The 25,140-nt window shown below is 34.9% G+C and overlaps 1 protein-coding gene across 1 annotated transcript in view; it reads left to right on the top strand.

Moving 5' to 3' along the window:
• The window catches only part of ATF2 (activating transcription factor 2), an 82,840-nt gene that overhangs the window by 21,206 nt on the left and 36,494 nt on the right, over window positions 1-25,140 (top strand). The window contains exons 3-7 of the mRNA XM_058549297.1: window positions 6,426-6,500; window positions 8,003-8,072; window positions 18,183-18,279; window positions 21,292-21,410; window positions 21,552-21,680. Of these exons, the coding sequence (XP_058405280.1) occupies window positions 6,469-6,500; window positions 8,003-8,072; window positions 18,183-18,279; window positions 21,292-21,410; window positions 21,552-21,680 (447 nt within the window). The 5' untranslated portion in view covers window positions 6,426-6,468. The remainder of the gene's footprint in view (window positions 1-6,425; window positions 6,501-8,002; window positions 8,073-18,182; window positions 18,280-21,291; window positions 21,411-21,551; window positions 21,681-25,140) is intronic.

Genomic DNA, 25,140 nt, shown 5'->3' with positions numbered 1-25,140 from the left:
CATTATACTCCTTATTCCCCCATGTTCCAGTGGTATCTGTGTATATCTTTATTACCATATATATCACTGAATTAGAATTATTATTTTCACTTATTTGTCTTTCTTACTAATCTGATTTTGAGGGAAGGGACCATATCTCTTATTTTTAATATGGTGTCAGGTATAAAATAGGCAACCAAATGCTTTCCAAATAAATTTCATGTAATAAATTATTTTTATTAGAAATGTTTGGAAATGCTGTACATTGTATGTAACATTTAGTATTATCCATATTTTAGAAATCTTCTTTGAAACTTGAGTACATGCTTTAAAGGTAAGACGTTACAACATTTATAGTTCTATAACCAACTAATTAGAAGATCAGTCAAATTCATGCTTTAGAATCTAGAGATTTCTGAATTTAGTCACCAAAAATTGATTTGCTCTCTCCCATTTTTTAAGATTCATTTCCCTACACTATTTTCTCTGCAGTGAATTGGTTTCCATCGTGTTTTTGATAGAGATGTTAGGAAAGCAAATGTTTTTATCAGCTGAATCATTTGAATGATAGATACAAAATGGTGAGGAAATATTCATACTACAGGCTAAAAGATCATCTGTCTTGCTTAACAGATTTAACCCACACTTCATTAAAAAAAAGAGAATCATCTAATAGGACAATAATTGTCTAATATCACCCCTTGAGTCTCTATTTAGATATGGACATTGTTCTACCATAGTAGGATTCTATTTACTCTTAACCTTGAAGTACAGAACATAGTTGTTTTTCTAGTCTTTGACATGTCATAAGATGAAAGTTATAAACCAGAAATAAGCAGAGAATTGTTAGAGAATCCATATATTTTGTAGTATTTTTCTCATAACTATTGCTAAAAACTACATAATACTAACTCTATAATGGTTATATAGTGAGTTATTATAGTGCATATTATTTATATATAACTTAAATTCCTTCTATAAGTTTTTCCTTCTCATTTTTGATTTTTTTAGTTCAGAACCTTTTAAGAGTAAGTTGCCAGCATGATGTCCCAGTACCCCCAAATACTTTATTTTCTACAATAAGACATTCTTCTACAAAACCACAATACAACCATGAAAATCAAGAAATTAACATTGCTATATTGCTGCCATCTAATCTGCAGATCACATGTAAATTTTGCCAGTTCCAATAATGTCCTTCATAGCAAAAGATTTCAGTCTAGAATTTCACTTTGCAGTTAGTTGTTTCTCATTGGTCTTTTCGATCTGAAACACTTCCTCAGTCTTTCTATGACTTGGACAGTTTTGACGAGTATAGGCCAGTTATTTTGAAGAGTTTACCTCAATTTGGGGTTGTGTCATATTTCTCCATGATTAGATTCAGGTTGTGTATCTTTGGATGACTGTCATGGAAGTGACGCTATGTTCTTCTCATCGCACCCTATCAGGGGCACATGGTACTACTGAGTTCCCTTATTTCTAGTGTTGTTAATTTGATCACTTGAGTAAGGTGATGTTTGCTGGGCTTTTGTACTATAAATTACTCTTTTGCTTTTAGGAATTAAAATGTATTTTATAGGGAGATACTTTGAGAGGATGTAAATATCATGTTTTATCAAACTTTCAGTTTATTCTTTTGTATCAGGATGAATTAATGGAATCCTATTTCATTCACCATATGATCCATTACTATCATTATTTATTTTGATTCTCAAATTGTTTCACATTTGGTCACTTTCTGGCCAAATCCATAAGTCCTTCTTTACTTTCTTACACAAGATATTCAAGGCCCAACTGTACTTTCCCTGCCCCAGCCCTGGAATCAGACAATTCTTGAAGGAACCCAGGTTCCTTTTGTTGGAGAATGTTATTTAGATAATCACGATCTGGGTGCTAAGTGGGCTTATTGCTATTGGGGTATCAGTGTTCCCAGGCCCTCAGTGGGCACAGCTACGGAAATATGTCAACACATATGCATATATATATACACACACATTATCATCTGTATTTTTGTATCTTTATGTATATATTGAAAGTCATGAGTTCACACCAGTGTCTCCAAATGTCATCTAATACCAAGGTTCATTCTGTGTAATTACCTATAGTGTGAATTTACCTTCACCTGCCACATCCTTGATATATTTACTTATTCGATCAAGCCCTGTGTGTTTATATAATGAATTGCCTGTGGCTGCCAGGCCCTCTCCTCCCCATCAAGTAGACGTCCTCCTGCTTAGGCCCTGATATCCTGTGCTGGACTGGTGCCATCTCTATCCTTTACCTCATGTGGATGCTTCTTCACCTTGCTTGGACATTGACATCCCTCATCAGGCTACATCCCCTGTCCACACATAGACCTTTCCTCACCCAACAAAGACTCCCCTCCAGCCCAACCCCTCTCCCCACCGCAGACACCTGCCCAGGCTCTGACACTCTGCACTGGTCTGCCCCCCCAATAGCCTGTCTAAGCTGCCTCCCATGAAAACACACTTATATATGTTTTTTCTGGAAGCTTGGCTTTTATATTAATTTTAAGTTAAAAGAAATGATTTACCAATTAATTTCTCCCATTTTCTTCTATTCGTCTTTTTTTAAGTGTTCTTCTTTGTTATTTTCTTATTGACATTTCATATTATGTGTGATTTTACTTGATAATGGGTCTGTCGAATAACTTTAGAAGTCCCAAAAGAGTCTTTACTATTTTTTTAAAAAGTTAGTTTACATAAAATTTCTATATAGTTGGTAGGCATAGAATGGCAGTGTCTGATAGTTGATAGACATAGTATAGTGAGGCATACCAGCTGGTAGACACAGTATAGCAGTAAAAATGTTGTTGTCGCATTTTGTACCTTGAATAAGTCATTTCACCCTTTGGGACCTCATTTGCAGGTTGAGTAGTTAGGATTAGATCAGGAACACAATGAGGTACATGATCAGAAATCCATGTCATAAGAAAGAGCCCGTGATCTATATTCAAGAGAGAGAATTTTGGACTAACATCTTATTTTTTTAAGAATGGGCAAAGGAAGCATTTTACAGAAATCTACAAATGACCATTATATGTATGAAAAAGTTCAACCTCATTAGTGTGTCAAGATAATGCAATTTTAAAATTAGATTTTTTCTGATAAAAACTAATCTCATAAAAATAAACTAATCTGATAAAAATTTTAAAAAATAATATTCACTGTTGGTGTGGCTGTTGAGAAATGAGGTCTTTCTGTACACTGCTGGTAAAGGAGAACTCAATACTATATATTTGAGAGCAGTTGAGCAATATAAATCAAAAGCCTTAAAAATATGCCTTCACTTTGACATAGCAGTTTCACTTCTAGAAATTAATCCTGTGGAAATTATAACAGATATTGCACAAAGATTTGTCATCAAGGGTATTCATTGATGATAAAACTTCACTAATAGAGAATTGTTATAAATGTGTCATACCCGTATGATGGAATACTATATAGCCATTAAAAATGACATCTAATACTTAATGATATTGCTATTTAATCATGTGGCAGAATTTAGATAATTGCATTTTAAAGAAAGTTGTAGTACTGTTTTTTAGTTTTTAAAGTTTTATATCTCTATACATTGATAAGACTGGAGTATGTACTCTGGAATGCTAAACAGTAGTTAACTCTGAATGTTGTTATTTTGCGTGACAGTTATTCTTTTTGCTCTTCTATATGTTTCTGGGAGCAAATTTAGAGTTCCTCACAACATCTTAGTTCAGTAGGTGTAATTGAGTTCATATTATCAGCAAATAACAATGACCTCCTTTTGAACCCCAGTTAAAACTTCAGCTTCGGAGCTGGCCTGGTGGTGTGGTGGTGAAGTTTGCACACTCCGCTTCAGCAGCCCGGGTTCATGGGTGCAGATCCTGGGCACAGACCTACACACTGTTCATCAAGCCATGCTGTGGCAGCGTCTCACAAACAAAATAGAGGAAGATTGGCGCAGATGTTAGCTCAGGGCCAATCTTCCTCACCAAAAAAAAAAAAAAAACAAAACAAAACAAAAAACACACACTTCAGCTTTAAGAGTTTTTTAGAATTATGGAAGATTGATCATTTATGTGGGATACCTAATAGTAGAAGTTGCTCTGGCTATCTTGTAACAAACCAAATTCAAAGTATACCAAAATTCAAAGTATACCTTTAACCAAGTTTGGGGTTCTAAAATAAAATGCTTTATAGCAATGAAATAGAAAATATGAGGAGAATATACATGTTTATTTGTGGAATTATCTTAGAAAACTGGAAAGAGGAGATCTGAGCTGGATGCTTGATTAACTAGTGTAAGCTCCCTCACTCTCCTAGAAGCTTCTTGAGGGCAGGTATCTATCTTAATTCACCACTGTGTCACTAGCATCTGGCATAGTGCCAAGCATGAAGTCGACACTCAGCTATTTGTTGAATGAAAAGGGGAGACTCTGGCACTAGATCATGAGGGCAAGGAAGATAAAGAAGTATTAGAAGAAGAGTTGAGAGAGATTAGAGAAACCAAAGAAGCTGGCTTCTTTTAAATTTTGTCTGGAACCCTCCCATGTACTCTTCATGAGAGTGATTTTCCTACCAGTATAGGTTGGAAAATCTCTCCACCGGAAAGTGGTGTGGTGTATTAACAGTTCTCTGTCTGCAGTCATCGACTTCCCCAATTTATAGTTAAACAAAGCCTCCTTTCCAGGTTTCCCTGTGAGCATATTTTCAATCTTGCTGTAAAAGGGAGATAAACCTGGATTTAGAGGCTTGAGATTCAGTTAGATTAACAAAGAGGTAGCATTTAAGCCTTGCAGAGGGATTATCATCATTTATGTCTCAGAGTGCTTCAACTGTTATAATTGTAGCTACCTCAGCTAGGTATTAGAAAACAGTAATAAGGAATGGGAATTTTTGTTGGTTGGCTAGGAAATAGGCTGATGCATAGGTAAGGAACTCCTTTTGTAGAGGAAGGGGACAGTTGTAGTGGTGGGGGAGTGGAAAAGATGAGAGAGAAGAGTACCAAGGGTTAACTCCCTCAGAAAGCATTTCTAGAACTATTGGATTGGTTTCTGCACTACCTCTATATTCTTAGAGTATTTTAGCTCTTCTTCTTACCAAAAGAATTGAAATTATATATCTGTATTCCTCTTTCTTCTGCTAGATTGAAAGTTTCTCAAGTACAGGGACTGCTTGTTTTTTCATCTTTGTGTCTTGGCATATATTTGGTGTTTAAATGTTTCTTGAACTTAACTGAGTTAAAATATTGCTTTGATTTTTTTTAAGCAACATGAACTGCATTTTCTTACTAGTTTTAGAAGAGTTTTTTGATTTAGAGTTCAGGTGAACTAAACTTACTTGACTTGTTCATATGCTACAGTTATTTATTCATTCCTTAATATTTAATGAGTAAATGCTACTATGAGCTAGGCACTGTTTTAGGTAGTTAACCCAAGATAAGATCCTCGCCCTCATTGAGCTCACATTCTACTGATGACAGAAACATAACTTTTATAGGTTTCCTTTGGATTATTCTATTGTTCTTTTCCCTCTTCTCACAGACAGCATGGTAAAGTTAGATGTGAATGGAAAAATGAAATCCTACCAGATAACAAGCAAGGCCTGTTTGCCTGGGGCCAAGGAAAAAACTTTGTTCTTCCTGTCTCCTATACCAGATCACCCTTGACTCCAGGACTCAGAACTGTGGTTGTTTACACATTTCCCCACAGCAATTATCCAATTTTTTCTGAGCGAGACATTTTTGACACCACATTTATAAGCAAAATTATGAAAAATAAAATTTTTCTCTGTGCACCATTGGCTTATTTGGATAAGCGTATAGTTACTTCGTTCACCACTAGATGGGGTTTCAGTGAGTGTAAGATGAAGTACTAGCAGAGTTATAAAAATGGGCCTCTGACCTGGATAGTTTCAGTATGTTGTGCTTGTCCTTAAGCTGATAGCAAATAAGTAAGTTATAAAGTTATGGAAGAGGGAGCTGCTTATATAGATCAACTACATTATGGGACAAATAGATTTTAATGAATGAGGCAGAGAATCACATCACTATTGACTACATTTTAAAACATTAAAAGCTTTCTGAATACATATTTTGAAATACTAAATCTCATCTTTCTCATTAGACTTCATAAGTTACTCTTTTAGTGGCTGCTTAGTGGCTGCCCTTCAACCATAGCCTATGGGCTGAATTAAATGTTTCTTCCTCTTTTGCCTTCTTTGTGATGGAGGGCAATTAATAGATATATTAATACCTATGTTTAAGGCATTTATATAGGTATTTGTTTTTCAGGAGCAGTACTCTATTAGATTCTTGATGATGACAGGGTTTTTGGATTACAATAATGTTACTGAAAGTGTAATTATTTGAGTGTTTTTATTTTCTACTGTGTTTCAAGAAATGTTTCAAAACCATTTTTAACAGTATGAAACCACTTTGTTTTTCAGTATCTTTGCCATGAAAAAGAGGACGTGATAAGTTGGTCAACTTATGAAATTCAAGTTACATGTGAATTCTGCCAGGTATGTATGCAATATTTGGTATTTTTAGCCATTTTTCATATTTTTGATTATAAAAATTTTCATAGGTTGTTTCCAGATAAATATTTCAGTGTTTTTTTCCATAAATATGAAAACACTTATCTAGTATGTGGTTTAGCTGATATTCTTATTGTGTTTTTAAATTATCAAATAGAGCATCAAAATATACTCGACTATGACAAACATAAACATATTTTAGGGTTTTGATTTCCCCTAAAATGAATTCCAAATAGTACTTACTAGTATTAACGTTGATGTTCTGTGAGATGAGATGTTCTGTGAAAAAAAGGTTCAAATAACAAATGGATGTGGCAAAAATGCCATATTTCTGGTTGCTCCTGCAGTCATTTCACTTGAACAGGTTAAAGGCTCTGAAAAGTCCTACATAAAAAGTACTCTGGCAGTTTCTAAATTTGTTTGGCCACATACCTTTTTTCTGTAATAGCCATTGTTATCCCTGTTGAAAATGCTTTGGGAGACGTTGCTCTGAATGGTTAACAAACTAATATTGGAAAAGGAATAATGTTACAGAATTTTTAGTTGAGTCAAATACAGTTGTATATAATTTCTAGAAAGAAAGCCAAAACAAATTAAAACCTACAGGTTGATGGCAGGAATGATTGGGAACTCAAAGCCTAAATCAAAAAGTAGGAGAATAATCTTGACTCAAAAATGTCTTTTTGTTGTTGTTTTGTTCAAATCAGGATCCAAAAAGGTCCCCATATTGTGTTTGGTTAATATGTTTTTTAAACCTCTTTTGATCTAAAACAGTTCCCCTACCTCCTCTCTTCTTTTATTCCCCATGACACTTATTTGTTGAAGAGACCAGGTCTTTTGTCCTATAGAATTTGGCTGATTGCATTCTGGTGGTGGTGTGTGACATATTTTTCTATCTCCTGTATTTCCTGTAGTTGGATCTAGAGAAGCTTGATTAGATTGAGGTTTGACTTTTTTCCCCCCTAAGAATACTTTATGTGCTTTCTGTTTGTTGCATCTTATCAGGAGGCACATAATGTCTATTTGTCCCACTTTCAGTGATGTTAATTTAAGACTGACCCGGGAGTTCAGGTGCTGTCAGCCTGATGCAACTCTTATCAAGTTCCCATCACCTTTTCTCCTAGTGGTTTTATCAGACATTTATGTTAGTTACCTAGATCCATTATTTCATTGGGGATCAAAGTAGTGATTTTCTAATTATTTCATTTTTTCTGCCCTTATACCGTTGAATAGGAAAGAGCCTGATAGACCAGAGTTCTTAACCCCTTTTTCTGTAGTGTAAAATCTGCATGTTATGTATATTTTGTCTACTCATAATAAGAAGATGGAAGATAGGGTTAAAATGTTAGGAAACGTGTTTTATTTCACATTCAAATAGAAAAGGTAATAAGCTTAGTAAAAATCAAATAATACTACATTTTTAATTATTCTTTATTTAAAAATCTGTACTGTAAAACATTTAGCCATCTCTTAATGTTTTGTTATAGGCAATACAAGGACCTGTGGAATATGAGTGATGACAAACCCTTTCTATGCACTGCCCCTGGATGTGGCCAGGTAATATATAAATTACTTTAAATCATTTTGTATATTCACATTTATTAAAGACACTGATGAGAATTTATGTTATCATTAAAAGGATACTCTTACAATGATTTGTACAATTTTGGAGTTAGAATGAAAATAACCCAGAAAAATTTGGGGAAGAAATTCTTCTTTTTCCTCAATAGCATATCTGAGTTTTAAAAAACACAATCTAATATGGAAAAAAAAAAAATCTTGGAATGGAAAGGTGGAAACCCTGGACAAAATCCAGGGTTTAAAAATATTTTCATTTGGGGCTGGCCCCATGGCGTAGCGGTTAAGTGCGTGCACTCTTCTGCTGCCAGCCCAGGTTCGGATCCCGGGTGTGCACCAATACACGACTTATCAGGACATGCTGTGGCGGCATCCCACATAAAGTAGAGGAAGATGGGCATGGATGTTAGCCCAGGGCCAGTCTTCCTCAGCAAAAAGAGGAGGATTGGCATGGATGTTAGCTCAGGGCTGATCTTCCTCACTAAAAAAAATTTCTTTCCTTTGACCATTATTGGTTGAAAATCATTGTAAACTGCCTAATTGGAAATAAAATATACATTATCTTGTATGAAAATTATTTTACTTGCTGAACTCTTATGAAATTAACTAATATTTACCTCTGAGAGTATCATTAATGTATTAATGTTCTTAAGTCTAACATCTTTAATAGAAAGCATGTGTGGAAACATTTTCAGAAAATAATATTTCAGCATTTTTTACTGGCCATTAAATTATTAATCATTGCTATTATAGTTATTCTAATCTTAAAATAACTAGACATTAAGGAATGAAAGAATAAATTTAATGTGTAGTAAAATTACAGAGTACTTAAATATACAACTATAAATCATGAATAAGCATTAAAGTGTTTCATTGGGTCTTATTTTCTTTATTTGATAGTTTATTTTTTAGTTTTTATTTTTTATTTTTTTGTGAGGAAGATCAGCCCTAAGCTAACATCCATGCCAGTCCTCCTCTTTTTGCTGAGAAAGACTGGCCATGGGCTAACAAATTTGATATTTTAAATTGAGGTATAATTGATATACAGTAAACTGCACGTAATTTATAGAGTACAATTTGATACATTTTAACACATACATACCCAGAAATCTATCACCACAATTAAGATAGCGAATATATTCGTTGCCCCAAAAGTTTCCTCATGCACATTTGTTTTCCCTCCATCTTGCCCCTCTCGCCCCTGTTAACCACTGATCTGCCTTCTGTCCCTATAGATTAGTTTGCATTTTCTAGAATTTTATATAAATGGAATATATAGTATATTACTTTTGTCTGACTTCTTTCATTCCACATAATTTACAATTTCTCCATGTTATATGATCACTAGTTAATTTCTTTTCCTTGAGGGAGTAGTATTTCTTTCTTTCTTTTTTTTTTTTTTTTTTTGGTGCGAGAGATTGGCCATGAGCTAACATCCTTGCCAATCTTCCTCTTTTTGCTGAGGAGTATTGGCCCTGAGCTAACATCTGTGCCAGTCTTCCTGTATTTTATATATGGGATCCCCCCACAGCATGGCTTGATGAGTGGTGCATAGGTCCGGGCCCAGGATCTAAACCTGCGAACCCTGGGCTGCCGAAGCAAAGCACGCAAACTTTAACCACTACGCCAATGGGCCGGCCTCGTGGGAGTAGTATTTCATTATTCTACAATTATAAACATTTGGCTTATTTCCAATTTTTAGTTATTACAGACAAAGCTGGTGTGAATATTTGTGTACAAGTCTTTGTATGGATGCATGCTTTCTTTTCTCTTGAGTAAATACCTAGGAGTATAATGATGGGAACATATGATATTTATACATTTACTTTTCAGGAAATTGCCAAACTGCTTTCCAAAATGGATGTACCACTTTACATTCCCACCAACAGTGTATAACAGGTCTTGTGCCGTATCCTTGCCAACATTTGATGTTGTCAGTCTTTGATTTTCAGCCATTTTCGCTGTGTATACTGATACATAATGTGGTGTTTTTTTGTTTTTTTTTTTTTTGTGAGGAACATCAGCCCTGAGCTAACATCCATGCCAATCCTCCTCTTTTTGCTGAGGAAGAGCAGCCCTGAGCTAACATCTATTGCCAGTCCTCCGTCTTTTTTTTTTTTTTCCTCCCTTTTCTCCCCAAAGCCCCAGTAGATAGTTGTATGTCATAGTTGTACATCCCTCTAGTTGCTGTATGTGGGACGCCGCCTCAGCATGGCCGGACAAGTGGTGTATCGGTGAGCACCCGGGATCTGGACCCAGGCAGCCAGGAGCGGAGCGCACGCACTTAACCCCTAAGCCATGGGGCCGGCCCCTATAGTGTGGTTTTAATTTGAATTTCTTTGATGACTAATGAAGAGATGGGCAATTTTTCATGTGCTTATTGGCCATTTGTATACCTTATCTTTTGTGAAATATCTTTTCAAATCTTTCGCCTATTTTAAAAATTGAGTTGTCTGTCTTTTAATTATTGAGTTGTATGAGTTCTTGATATATCCTGGATACCAGTCCATTGTCAAATAGTTTCTCCAAGATTGTTGTTTGCATCTTAGTTTTCATAATAATGTCTTTTGATGAACAGATGTCTCTAATTTTAATGAAGTCTAATGTGTTAATTTTTTTTGTCTTCTATGGTTTTGCTTTCTGTGACTTGTCTAAGAAACCTTTGCCCACCCTTAAGTCACAAAGATATTCTCCTTTTATTTTTCTCTGAAAGCTTGGTTTTTCATTTAGGTCTCTGTTCCATCTTGAAATAATTCTTGTATTTAGTGTGAGGTAGGAGTTGAATCTCACTTTTTTCCCATATAGTTTTTCAGGTATTCCGGCATCATTTGTTTAAAAGATTTTTTTTCTCCATTAAATTGCCTCAGCTCCTTTATTTTTTTTTCTATTTGTTTATTTTTTAAATAATTTTATTTATTTTTCCCCCAAAGCCCCAGCAGACAGTTGTATGTCATAGTTGCACATCCTTCCAGTTGCTGTATGTGGGACGCGGCCCCAGCATGGCCAGAGAAGCGGTGCGTCGGTGCGCGCCCGGGATCCGAACCCAGGCCGCCAGCAGCGGAGCGCGCGCACCCAACCACCAAGCCACGGGGCCGGCCCCTCCTTTATTTTTTATTTATTTATTTTTTTGTGAGGAGGAACAGCCCTGAGCTAACATCCGTGCTAATCCTCCTCTTTGTGCTGAGGAAGACCGGCTCTGAGCTAACATCTATTGCCAATCCTCCTCCTTCCCCACCCCCCTTTTCTCCCCAAAGCCCCAGTAGATAGTTGTGTGTCATAGTTGCACATCCTTCCAGTTGCTGTATGTGGGACGCGGCCTCAGCATGGCCGGAGAAGCAGTGCGTTGGGGCGCACCCAGGATCCGAACCCTGGCCGCCAGTAGCGGAGCGAGGGCACTTAACCGCTAAGCCACGAGGCCGGCCCGCTGCAGCTCCTTTATTGAAAATCAAATGACTGTAAGTGTAGGTCTGTTTCTATTCTATTCCTTTCAACAATCTCTCAACTTTTATGCCAGTACCACACTGTCTTGATTACTCTAGCTTTACAGTAAGACTTCCAGTCAGGTAGGGTAAGTTCTCCAATTTAGTTCTCTTTTTTCAAGATTGTTTTGGATAGTCTGTTAATTTTAATCATTCCGGTGAGGCAGTAGTGGTATCTCATTATGATCTTGATTTACATGGTGTCTAATGGTGTTGAGCAGGATAAAAAATAGGAGTTACTGGAGTTGGTGCTATTTTAGATACGTTGGTTAGGGAATGCCTCTCTGATAAGGTGACATTTGAATAAAGACATGAAAATGTGGGAGCATACCCTTGGGGGAAGAGTTTTCCAAACTGAAGGAACAGCAAACATAAACAGCAAATATAAAGGAGAGAATGAGTTTGGTGTGTTTACAGATAGAAAGACAACTATTGTGGCTGGGTCGTATAGTTATCAGTGAGGGTAAGGGTAAGAGATGCGGTCAGAAAGGTAGGAAAAAAGAGTCCCTGTAGAGCTTTATAGACAGATAAGGTGTTGTTTGGGTTTTATTCACAGAGCAGTGAAAAGCCATTGCTGAGCTAAGAGTGGAAGCAGGAAGAGTAGAGACTGACAGCTGTCAGGTGAAAGATAATGGTGGCTTTGACTTGGTGGTAACAGTGGACATATAGCGAAATAGACTGATTTGACATATATTTTGAAGAAATATTTGGTATACCTTTTTCTGTAAATTCAAGAAAGCTAAAAACTACAATTCTCAGAATCCTTTGCAAGCAGAATTCTGGATATGATTTTAGGTTCCACCAACCAGATTTACTCATTCTGGTAAATCACATTTACTCCTTGGATTTGGTACTGAGTTAAATGGAGAGAGAGTGGTATTACTCAAGTCATCCATTTTGCTGGAGTGGATTGAACAGACGCAACGTGATTCTGTAATCCCTGGATTATAGCAAATACAATAAGTTTCTAGAGCCAGCCTTGGGACAATGACAAGTTTTGCCATGTTGTTCTGGGACTCATTCTTGGAAACTCAGCTCAAAAAGGCCCCTAATTCCTTGTCGTTCTTCTTTTCTGCTTAAAAAATAGTTAGAATGGTTTCTGTTGCCTTATGATTGACTCCTTAGTAATACAATGCCATTTTTAATAAAAAGCATTATATTTAAATTTACTTAAATTCAACAGAATAAAAAGAAACAGTGCTGAATATAAGAAATATCTGTGTGTATGTGTATCATAGAGATTGTTTCTTAAAAGACCTGTCTATTATTAAAAAATATGAAACATATTAAGAAGTTAGAATTCCCTATTATGAAAGGAGTTGACCTTCATGCTTCCTCCTGCCTCTTCTTTCTCATCTCTTGATGTCTGATAATTATTCTATTACTTTTACATTGTTAAAATTTGTAATACATTTTGTCTGATAACCTGTAATTCCCATATTGCTTAGTTTTACTTCTATATTTGGATAGTGTAGATAAAGAAGAGTGAGAATTAAGCTTTAAGGCACTCCAGTGTTTAAAAATCAGAAAGAGGGGGAAGATGTAACATAGGAGGCTGAGAAGCAGCAGAAAATGGAGAAAATTGTGTCCTGGAATTCAAGGAGAAAAAGCATTTCAAAGTAGGGGGAACAATGTAGTAATATAGTTGATAGGATAAGGGGAGAATTCGGTGTTTACCGTTGGATTTAGAAATAATGGAGATTATTAGACACCTTGCTAAGAGTAGCTTCAGTGAAGCAGCAGTGACAACAATGCGATTAGAGTAGGTTGAAGAGTAAATGGGGAGAACCAGAAGTGGAGACATTATAAGACACCTCTTTCTTGGAGTTTAGCTTAAAGGGAACAGTAAACTACTGCTGGAGGAAGATTGAAGATGGAGCTTTTTTATTTGTTTTGCATTTTAAGGTGGGACTATCACAGCATATTTGACGCTTCAGAGAGGGACTGTTGCAGGAGTGGGGTCCTTACACAGGTAAGAGAGGATAGGATCCAGTGCTCAAGTGAAGGGACCGGCCTTAGATAGGACCGTGGACAGTTTATCCATAGTAACTAAGAGTGAAAAGGGGCGAAGAGGTGTGGAAGGTTTGAATAGAGAGAAGAAAGCTTATCAAAACTTAGACATACAAACATATTTCCTTTGCTATAGTTGCCATAAAGAAACTATATTTCTGTTTATCCTTTTGTACAAAAGAAATTACCTTTAGAGGCTATGGCCCATTGTTTTACATAGCCTTAGGAGTGGCAGATTTTTTGCCCCTTATATTACTTAGGATGCAGGTTAAGACAAAGACTTAACCTAACAATAGATTGAACAGTTTGTTTTTATGTAACAGCCAAGAAGTAGGAGTTCCAGGGCTGGCTGGCTCTGCTGTCCTCAATATGCAACTTCTGTTATTAGCCCAGGATGGCCATTCTAGCTCCTGCCATCAAGTCCTCATTCTAGCAATAAGGGAGGGAGACGGGGAAGCAGAGCAGAACACAGACACCCTTGCCACTTTAGGAGCATTAACTGGAAGTAATGCAAATAATTTTCACTCATTCCTTTTGGCCAGAACTCAATTACATGGCCACCTAACTGCAAAGAAAGGTAGAAAATGTAGTCTTTGTTCTGGGCACCCAAGTGCTCACCTAAAATTCAGAAGTTCTTTTATTGAAGGAAAAAGAGTAATAGATATTGAGGCAAGCAGTCCTTACCATAGTTTTCAGAGATGATTCTGAATTTGGAAACTTAGCAAAAAGTCATTTGGAGCCTGAGTCTGGTTAAGCTGGGTAGTACTTTTAAAGTTTAAAACAAAGTTACTGAAGTGTGGAGTTTAGTGAATAGTAATGTATCAATGTTTGTTTCTTAGTTTTGATAAATGTACCACAGTAATGTAAGATGAGAACATTGGGGGAACTGAAACTGAGAAAGGAGTGTGTAGGAACTCTCTGTACTATCTTTGCAACTTTTCTGTAAATTTAAGGGTTTTCCAAACTAAAACGTTTATTCAAAACAATAACAACAAAAACCTTTACCCAAGAAATACACACACACACAAAATTACCTCTGAACCACCAAAGAGAGCTTTCAAATATTTATCAGTTGGATACCATGTCTATTATTTATCTGTGCCCCAACTTGTTTCAAAAAGGATTTGAGGAATTAAAGATTCATATAATAGCTGTCATAGTAATAAAAGCAATTATAATGATAATAACGTTTTGTAAGTTAGCCAGTCACTGTGCTAAGAAGGTTATGTGGATTATGTCATTTAATCCTCACAACAATCCTATGAAATGGATGCTACTGGCCTCATTTTACAGGTGAGCAATTGAACTTAAAACGTATTACTGAATTCCTCTGAGTCACAGAACCAGCAAGTATTGGAGATAAATTTGAACCCAGGCCTAGTCTGGTGTTAGTGTATAGTGAAACATGCGTAAATAGAATGTTCAGACTTCAAGTTATATTTGAATACAGGTCTTTGTATATAAAAGTTTTTATTTCCTCTTAATTAAAAAAGCATCACAGAAAATGTTGACAAGTTTAAAAGGACAAAATAAAATACAGAGAGGACTTCTGTTAACATTTGGTACATTTCCTAAATCCTTCCCTCTTTTGTTTTTAAAACATAACTGGAACTATACTGCACATAGAGTTTTGTATTCTGTTTGTATGCAGATGATATTATATGTATCGTGAGCATTTTGTGTGTTAATTGAACACATGGGTTTAAGCTGCTGTGTATTGCCAGAACAGGTCTCATAATTTATTTACCCATTCCTTTATTATGAACTTTTAAATTAATTCCAGTATTATAAGCAACACTGTGATGAATATCCTTCTACATAACCCTTTATGTACATCTCTAATTAATTCCTCAAAATATATTTTTAGAAATAGAATTACTGGCTTAAAATCTATACATATTTTTAAGGTTCTTTGTACATTTTGCTTTATTGTTTGAATGTTTATACACTATAAGCTGTTTTACAAAGGAGATAAAGATTCATTTTATTTAGTATAAAGTTGCAGTGAAGGGGTGTGTGTGAGTGTGTTTGTGTGTGTGTTAATCAGTAACTTCCTGATGTTGAATAGATTCCTTCAACTAGTGAAAGAAGTAATAAAATGAGCTGTTGGCCTGATGTCTTTATAACTTAGTTTCGCCTACTTTATCGGTTAAATGGGAATAATAATCTATATCATGGATGTGAATGCATATATTAAATGCAGAATAACTGATGTCTTAGGAAGTAATTCTAGTGAGAGTGTTCAAGCCTTGGAAACATAGATTTTTCAGCTATCAGAGCTTAAATTAATTTATTGTGGAAGCAACTGATTCACCTCCCTCCCATCTATCAGGTTGCCCTTCTTTTTTAAACTTTTAAGAGAGGTGGTTATCCTAGCCTACCTTTCTGGACTGCCTTTCTCATTGTTTATTCAGCTATGTGTTCAAAGTCTTGTTTAACAAAATACCGTGCACATGTACAACGTTTTGCATTGGAGTTGTGCTCTCAATTGCCTGGAAGAAAGAAATTATATGAATACGATATGTTATTACTAGCAGTATCATAATTTTTCTACAAAATTTATTTTTAGAATAAACTTTAATTTGGCTGGGAAAGCAATTCAAATAGATTCTACAAAAATTTTATCTTAGCATGTAGTAGGTATTTTATAAGTATTTGTTGAAAAAAGAATGCCTTTCATTCATATATATATATTTTTTTCTCCTGGTGACTGCCTTTTAACAAGGTTGCCTTTTGTCACTGTCTTTTTAAGTTTCTTGTTAGAGATAAATAAATTTTCTCAGATGATAGCCAAGGTTAAACTCACCTGTATCGAGTGCCAATTTCAGTGTATTTTATCCATTTGTATAAATAATATCATTACATGATCAACAATCCCTTTATAAATACCATTTAGGTAAATTTGATCTATAGATCCTACATGAGACTTTGTAAATTGAAATTCTTTGCATTTCCCCTTTTAATATTCATATGATCTTAAATGGTTTTTAGAGTCCTTCTAGCTCTCCTTTTCACTTCGGATCAATCTTGGTGCCATTTTCACATGTTTTGTATAAAACATAATGTTATTTATTCTATATGTAGTTGCTCTTTGATTTGGATATTTGTGGTCAAACCAATCCAAACAGAGGATACAGGTAGAATAAAATTCGTAGAAGATAACTTTCCAAGTTCTGGAATTATGCTGATTTTGCTGTTTTTAAATCTAGGACCTCTACCAAAAGGTGTTTATTCCCAAATGTGTAATGATTGCCTTCCATGGAGAAGCCACATTGTCAGGTTCTTTGGAACGTAAAGTGAATCTTGCTTTAAGATACTTTTAGCATGGAATATAAGACATGTACATTTAAAACCATAATGTGAAGGAAAAAGCAATGAAATAATGCCAGTAGACTCTATAATAAGTTCATTCTCCAAGGGCTTTGTTATTCAACAGTCTATCAAAGGATGACGACTACTTATTCCTCCGAATTTGGGAGGGATTCTTATCATGATAAAGCAATAGGAAGATAGCACTTGACTGGAGAAGAGCTGGATTATTTTAAAATTAACTGCTTTGCTATTGTATTGGTTGCTGTTTCTTTGCTGGATTATAACAGAGGTATTCCTTTTTTATGTGGTAGCATAAAGACCCTAATTTACTTCTTAATTTATCCAGAAGTAATATTTCCACAAGAGAAGGAATCTATTTTAATGATTTAGGGGAACCAAGTTCAAATATATATAATTTTAAAATACATACCCATTTATAAGGGGATAATTATTGCTTTGAAATAACAAAAAGTAAGTGCTCCCTATTTTCAGTGTAAATGTTGCTCAATAAGGAGCACCTTCATAAAGGTTGATGTCCAGATACAGTCAGGAAATATTTAAACAATGCGTTTATTGTGTTGTAATCATAAAGGTCACCTTTGGCATGCATGACCTATCCAAATTAATTGTAGCTTTAAAAATAATTTTGCTTCATTTTTCATGTAAGAACTATGATGAAACAGTGATGAAAAATAATCTTTAAGTTAATTTAATTTTATTTTAAAATGAACTGCTTTGTTATTGTATTCGTTGCTATTTCTTCACTGGATTATAACAGAGGCATTCTTTTTTTATGTGGTGACATAAAGACCCTGATTTACTTCGTAATTTGTCCAGCATTAATATTTTTATAAGAAAGTTCTCATTTTAGAAGTGGGTAAGTAACCTGAAGTCTATATAAATACAGTACTTTCGTCAAAAGTCATTATACCATAGAGTATATATTTCTACTATGATATGGCAAAAAATTAATAGTGGTCTATTTTTAGTATCCAAATGAATTTTATATAAAGTTTCTTTGCCTCAGGTTTTGTTTTTAAATGCTCTCAAATGAGTTATTTGACCTAGTAATATATCAGTATTGTTTATTCTTGAGTAATGGGTTTCTCTATGATTATTTGAAATCTAGTATGTTAATCTATACTAACAATAGATTCTTTTATAGTTAACAAACTGCTATTTCATTGTTAATGGTGGTTTTACATGTTGTGGAAATGAATTTCCTTATCATTTTACTTATTTGATCAAATTGAAAATCTTAACTATATTTTAAAACTTTTTGCCACAGCGTTTTACCAACGAGGATCATTTGGCTGTCCATAAACATAAACATGAGATGACACTGAAATTTGGTCCAGCACGTAATGACAGTGTCATTGTGGCTGGTTAGTATATGCTTTTATTAATAGCTTATATACATATTTCACCTGGAATGTGCACAATTTTTGTGTATTCTCTGTAAATAATATAGTCTGGTGATATTCCAATGACTTCATTTACAATAAATGTTGGCAACATGTATTTTACCCATTACATTTTCATGTTTCCTTCTGACCATTCATTTCACTTTTTTGTGTAGTTTTCAAATGTAGATTTTAATGTTAATTTTCTGGAAGTTAATTAGAATCCTGGGAGCATTCATACCATCTCCAAAGCTTTCATTTAACTGATAATTGAACTAATGTGATGTTTAGTCCATGTTTCTTTTAGCACTTTACACCTGGTTTACAATGTTGTGTGAAGATAGAAAATGATCAAGCTCTTCCTGTTGGAGAAAGAGCAATTAGCAGACTTGTTCAGTGGGATTTTGTTTATATTTCTTTTGGGACTAAACATCTATTTTGGTAAAATACTCTCAATAAAGGGGATGTTTTTGATCTTATGAACATACAGTGTTACTTAAGCAGATGATTATCTGTTACAATATATGAAAAGAGAAACTCACTTCATGCATTGGTTTATTGTCCTTGCATGCTGTATTAGCTGCCCCTTTTTTGGTATGTAAATATATATACACACATAATATATGTAATTTCACTGCATTTTGTATATTTTATAAGTATTGTGATAAAAAGTTTTATATAAAATTTAGTATATTTCTATAAATTTCAGACCCTTTTGTGTCATAACCACAGATTCACATATCATAAATATTCAAATTAACCCTAAATTCTTCTTTTCTCTTGTAAAGCTTAAGTTATACTATTTGTTAGCCTGGAATTATACCTGAATACTGAATATTATTAATACTTTTAAATTACTACCCAACATAGAGATCAAATTGTCATATGCAATAATTTGGAGAGATAATGAAGCTAATAATAGTAGATGGTTCTTCCTGTACTTTTAGTGTCAAAATTTTTGTAATGAAAAAATTTGAGGTAGCAAAAAGTTGGTAATGTATTGAAAATAATTTATTTAGGAAAAATGTAGGGGAACTTTTAACATATTCTCAGTTCCATAAGTATAAGGAGGCAGAGAAGAGTGAGGTATACATTTCTTTAGAATATTGTATGTCTGATATTAAGAGCTAGAACTGAAAAAAACAGTCAAACAAGCAAAATAACAACAACAGCCTGGAAGGTTCGCTCTCTTGGGCATGAGGGTCTTTGCTTCTCTGAAACTTACTGCCTTAGAGCAGCATTTCTCTCTGTAACTTCTTAACTCAAAATTGTTTTGAGATTGGTTTCTAAAAATTAACCTTCCTGTTTACATTTAATACAGTAGAAAAATAGAACACATTCAAACACAGCAGTTGACCATCTTTTCACTAACATATGTTGAGATGAATAGTTGAGCAGTACTGTATAAACATAATGCATGATGTGTGTGATATATATTTGATGATCAATAGCCATTGCCACCTGCATGTTTAGACAATTGTACCTGTATTGACTTCTCTTAAGCCTGATCATTCCAGTAATTACTGATAAAAGTGATTTATGCATATACATTTTATTTTTAAGACTTTTCTCTCCCTTTAACACAAATTAGGAGCCTTCTGTTGAACTTAGATAGACAAGCCCTTTGGGCATGAATAGAAGAGTCAGATTTATATTCAGTTTACTAATTCATTCACTATGGACCTAAGCTGATATTTGTATGCTGGGCCCTTACTATAATATGATTTTGGAAGTCTTTTTGAGGGTAGAGGTATGTATGTTGCAGACTAACTAGTAGGTAAAGTGATGACACAATAGAGTCCCTTCAGTTATTCTGGTAATACTAATAGTGTCTGAGATAGGCCTACGGTCATTTTAGGGTTAAATATATTTATATATAGTGAGGATATGAGTACTGGGGTATATGTGTGGGGGCGCAAAGATAAAACAGTAAGTAATGCCCTTTTTGGGGACACAATAGTTAACAGATATATGAATTTTAATTTCACAGATTTTATAAATCTTTTATCTTGAATTAGCAGTCATCCTTATACTTTTATTTAGCTTAGACTAGATCCCTGATATAAAATTGATGCCCTAAAATATATAAAATGTGAATAGAATTTGAATGTGCTACCAATTCTGTGATCCATATAAATAAATAGCCTTGAAAATAATAAGATTGAAGAGGCAAAATTCATAAATGTGCTGTTTTTCATTCAACATGGACCTTAACTGGCATTTGTTCTGTAACCAATACATGTATGCACATAGCTTGAGTACATATTCAAGTATTGTTAAAATGTTTCAAGTTGTGAGAAAATAGAGTTGACTATTCCTCTGCTGCTTAGAAATTAAGTTAGAACATTCCATAGATATGAACTCACATAGCCCCTCGTATCAAGCTTGAGAAATGCATTAAAATAGAAAATGAGCTTCAATGGATAGTAATAAGGAGGGTTTTGTTTTGGTTTGTGTTTGCGTTTAGGGCTCTTGTTTTAACTTTCTTTTTCTTCTTTGTAATATTTTGATCTACCTACTAAAGATTCTGTTTTGTCTTAAGCTTACTTTCAGAATAGATTATAAACACTAGTAGAAGGGTCAAGTTAGAGCAAATATACATGCTCTTGTCCTAGTTTTCCCCAAATTGCATGTATTTTAAACAGTCATAATTTTTAGTTACGTAAATTTTTAAAAATTCTTGTTGTGTTATATAATGATAATAGTTGATCTCTGAGTAGAGGATGCTTATGTCAGTCTACTCAGACAGAAGGTATGGACTAAGGAACAAGAGGGACTTCTGTTATACTTTTATATTCATAAAGTTGGAGGAAATATCTTGAACTGCAACAAAAACTTAACCAAATTTTGTTTGCTTTAAAGGAAGAGGTCTTTCCAAAGAGAGAATTAACAGCTGACTGAACCAATCCTGCTAGTTTGTTAATTTACTAGCTATGTTTTAGGGTCCTATATGATATTTAAATCTGTGTGATTACTTCTTGACATTTATTTCAGATCAGACCCCAACACCAACAAGATTCTTGAAAAACTGTGAAGAAGTGGGTTTGTTTAATGAGTTGGCAAGTCCATTTGAGAATGAATTCAAGAAAGCCTCAGAAGACGACATTAAAAAAGTATGTTGTGAACTATGAAATTAAAAAAGAGTACTTCTGACAGAACAATAATCATAGTTTACACTTCGTGCTTTCTTATTTTAGACATACTGATTGGCTGTTTTTGAACTCCTAACATTTTCTTTAATATTCACGTTTTAGATGCCTCTAGATCTGTCCCCTCTTGCAACACCCATCATAAGAAGTAAAATTGAGGAGCCCTCTGTTGTAGAAACAACTCACCAGGATAGTCCTTTACCTCACCCAGAGTCTACCACCAGTGATGAAAAGGTTAGAAATTTATATTTATGGTAGAAACACAAACTAGGTGGAAAAAATCAGCACCCCAAGTAAAGTTTAATATTTGATCTATGTAAAATGTTAATGTAATAAATTGTACTCAATTCAGTGTCAGATGGTAATAGTCTTATGTATGAAAGTCGGTGAATACTCACAGAAATTTCAGGGAAAGAAGACTCCACCTTTATAGATAGATAGTTTTTTATTACAGAAAAATTGTAGAGGAGAACAGCAGTCATTTTAGATAAAACAGTTACTTTAAATGCTATATAAATTTAAGTTAATTTGTCTGAGTTTTGGTATTTTATTTTTAACTGCTTTTATACAGTGACAGCTTAATTAAGAATTTTTACAACTAAAAATTGTTTGAACAAAGATTATTTAGGCTTTTAAAGGGTTAAAGGAATAGTTACTCATTCTCAGCAGTTGATCTTTGGTAGCAGCAGAGTAAGATGATGATACTGTATTAGTACAGGCCTTTTGTGTGTGGTTTTGGGCCTCATTCCTGGTTCTTGAATACCCTGGTAACCTGAGACTACCTGGGCTATAGTGTGGGTTGAATAACCATTATTAGGGGTACTTCTTGATCACTTTTCATTCATAAGAACATATAATGAACACATTTATTTGGGGGCACCATGTGGGGCATAATAAAGAGATAATGGGACATACAAAGAGGCAGTGGTAATGTTCTTTTGTAGAATATGTTATTCTAAAACCATAACCTAATTAATGGACTTCTGCCATGGCAGAGGAGCTAGAAGTAAGGCAGAAGAAGTAGCTTTTTACCTAGGCATGTGTTTTGTGGGGTTTTTTTTTCATTTCCTGATTATAAAAGTGCGTTCTTACTATGAAAACTTTAAGAATACAAAAATACAAGGAAGAAAACCAAAATCACTTGTTAGCCCATAATTGAGTGATAAGAATTACTAATATTTTGAAACATTTTTCCTAGATAGGTGCACGCATTTATACATACAAGTATATATAAGTGAATAGTTACACAGAAAGATAGAAGGATACACAGAAAAATACAAAGATCCTTTTTTGACATGCTTTAGACATTCAGCCTTAATGAACCTTTTTCTATGTCACTAAAAATTTTCCAAAATCATAATTTTTAATGGTTGCACTTTATTTTATCATTATCTTAATATATTTAATTATCCTGTTCTTGTTGGACATTAAGGTTGTTTCCACATTATCACAGTTATTAGAAATGCTGTTAAATCTTTGACATACATATCTTTTTTCTTATAGAGCATTTCGATCCCTTCATAGTCAATAGTTTTTCCCTGTTCATTGCTACTTTAGCCCGTTTGAGAGGCATTCCTTCTTCCTGCATTCCTTAGTCGTTAGTTCCCCATGGGCAGGGCATAGTGATACCAAGTTGTAAAAAGTCAGTTCTGGGCCCCTTTCTCTTCTTTTTCTCGATTTTCTTCTTAGAAGATCTCATCCAGGCCCGTAACTTTAGAACCCATCTACATACGGATGACTCTCAAATTTATATCAACCCAAATATTTCCTGGATTTCCATATTCATATCCAACTTCATCTTGACATTTCCTTTTCTATGTCTAATAGACATCTTAAACTTAATGTGTCTAAATCAGAGCCCCTGATTCTTTCCACAGTTTTCCCTATCTCAGTAAATTTTCTCTCCATCCATCTAGTTGCTCAAGCCAAGAAACCTTAATTCCTTCTTTTCCTTCACACTGAAGCCAACAGCAAATCTTATTAGACCTATGTCCTGAATATATCCTTAATTTATCCTCCTCTGTCTTCAGTGTCACCACTTTAGTCCAAGCCATCATCATCTTTTACTTGGATTATTAACAGTTACCTTCCTATAATTTTTTTTTTTTGTAATTTGTTTTTTTCCCCCAAAGCCCCAGTAGATAGTTATATGTCATAGCTGCACATCCTTCTAGTTGCTGTACGTGGGACGCGGCCTCAGCATGGCCAGAGAGGTGGTGCTTCGGTGTGCGCCCAGGATCCGAACCCGGGCCACCAGCAGCGGAGCGCGTGCACTTAACTGCCAAGCCACAGGGCCGGCGCAATAGTTACCTTCTAACTGGACTTTATACTTCCATCTCCAATCTATTTTTCATAGATGGTTTTATTTTATTTATTTATTTTTTTTCATGAGGAAGATCAGCCCTGCGCTAACATCTGCCAATCCTCCTCTTTTTCTGCTGAGGAAGACTGTCCGTGGGCTAACATCCATGCCCAACTTCCTCCACTTTATATGGGACGCCGCAACAGCATGGCTTGCCAAGCAGTGCATCGGTGCACGCCCGGGATAGGAACCGGCAAACCCCGGGCCACCGCAGCGGAGCACGCGCACTTAACTGCTTGCGCCACCAGGCCGGCCCCTAGATGGTTTTATTTTTAATACATTATGTCACTTCTCTGCTTAAAATCCTTCTGTAGTTTGCCATTGCATTTAAGGTAACTCACACTCTATCCATAATCTCTCATTGAGCTGGACTTGTCTACCCATCAAACCTCACCTCATGCGACTCTCTGGTGTGTTCATCAAATGTTCCAAGCTTTTTCCTGACTCAGAGATATTACTCTTGGTATTGCTTCCTTCTCCCTGGAATGCTCTCCTCCTTATCCTTTCAGTATCATTTCAAATGCCATTTTTGCAGAGAAGCTCATCTTACTCAGTATGCTGTCTAAAGTAGCCAACTCCAACCATCCCTCAGTTAATCTTTCATGATTTATTAGGTTGTACTATTACTCCATAACACGTTACAATCTGAAATTTTCTTGTTTTACTTGTTTATTATCTCTTCCCACTAGTTCTTGAGAGCATGTTACAACTTCTCCAACTTGTTGAACAAATGAAGTTCTAATAATACTAGTTTATCTTTCTTCCTTTGTATAAGCTTAATAAGATTTCAATAATAAGCGGCATCATAAAGGCCAATTCAAAGAACACAGTAGACCCAATTTTTTTATTGTTTTATTGAGGTTATAATAGTTTACAACATTGTGAAATTTCAGTGGTACATTATTTGTCAGTCACCATGTATATATGCCCCTTTACCCCCTTCCCCTCTGGTAACAACTAATCTGTTCTCTTTGTCCATGTATTTGTTTATCTTCCACATATGAGTTAAATCATGCAGTGTTTGTCTTTGTCTGGCTTATTTCACTTAGCATAATACCCTCAAGGTCCATCCATGTTGTTGCAAATGGGAGGGCTTTGTCTTTTTTTATGGCTGAGTAGTATTCCATTGTGTGTATATATATATATATATATATATACCACCTCTTCTTTATCCATTTATCAGTTGGTGAGCACTTGGGTTGCTTCCACGTCTTGGCTATTGTGAATAATGCTGCAGTGAACATAGGGGTGCATAAGTCTCTTTGAACTGTTGATTTCAAGTTCTTTGGATAAATACCCAGTAGTGGGATAGCTGGCCGGTATGGTATTTCT

This window comes from Diceros bicornis, chromosome 10 (assembly GCF_020826845.1).
Source record: "Diceros bicornis minor isolate mBicDic1 chromosome 10, mDicBic1.mat.cur, whole genome shotgun sequence".
Classification (NCBI taxonomy): Eukaryota; Metazoa; Chordata; class Mammalia; order Perissodactyla; family Rhinocerotidae; genus Diceros; species Diceros bicornis.
This window is presented reverse-complemented; position numbering and strand designations above follow the sequence as displayed.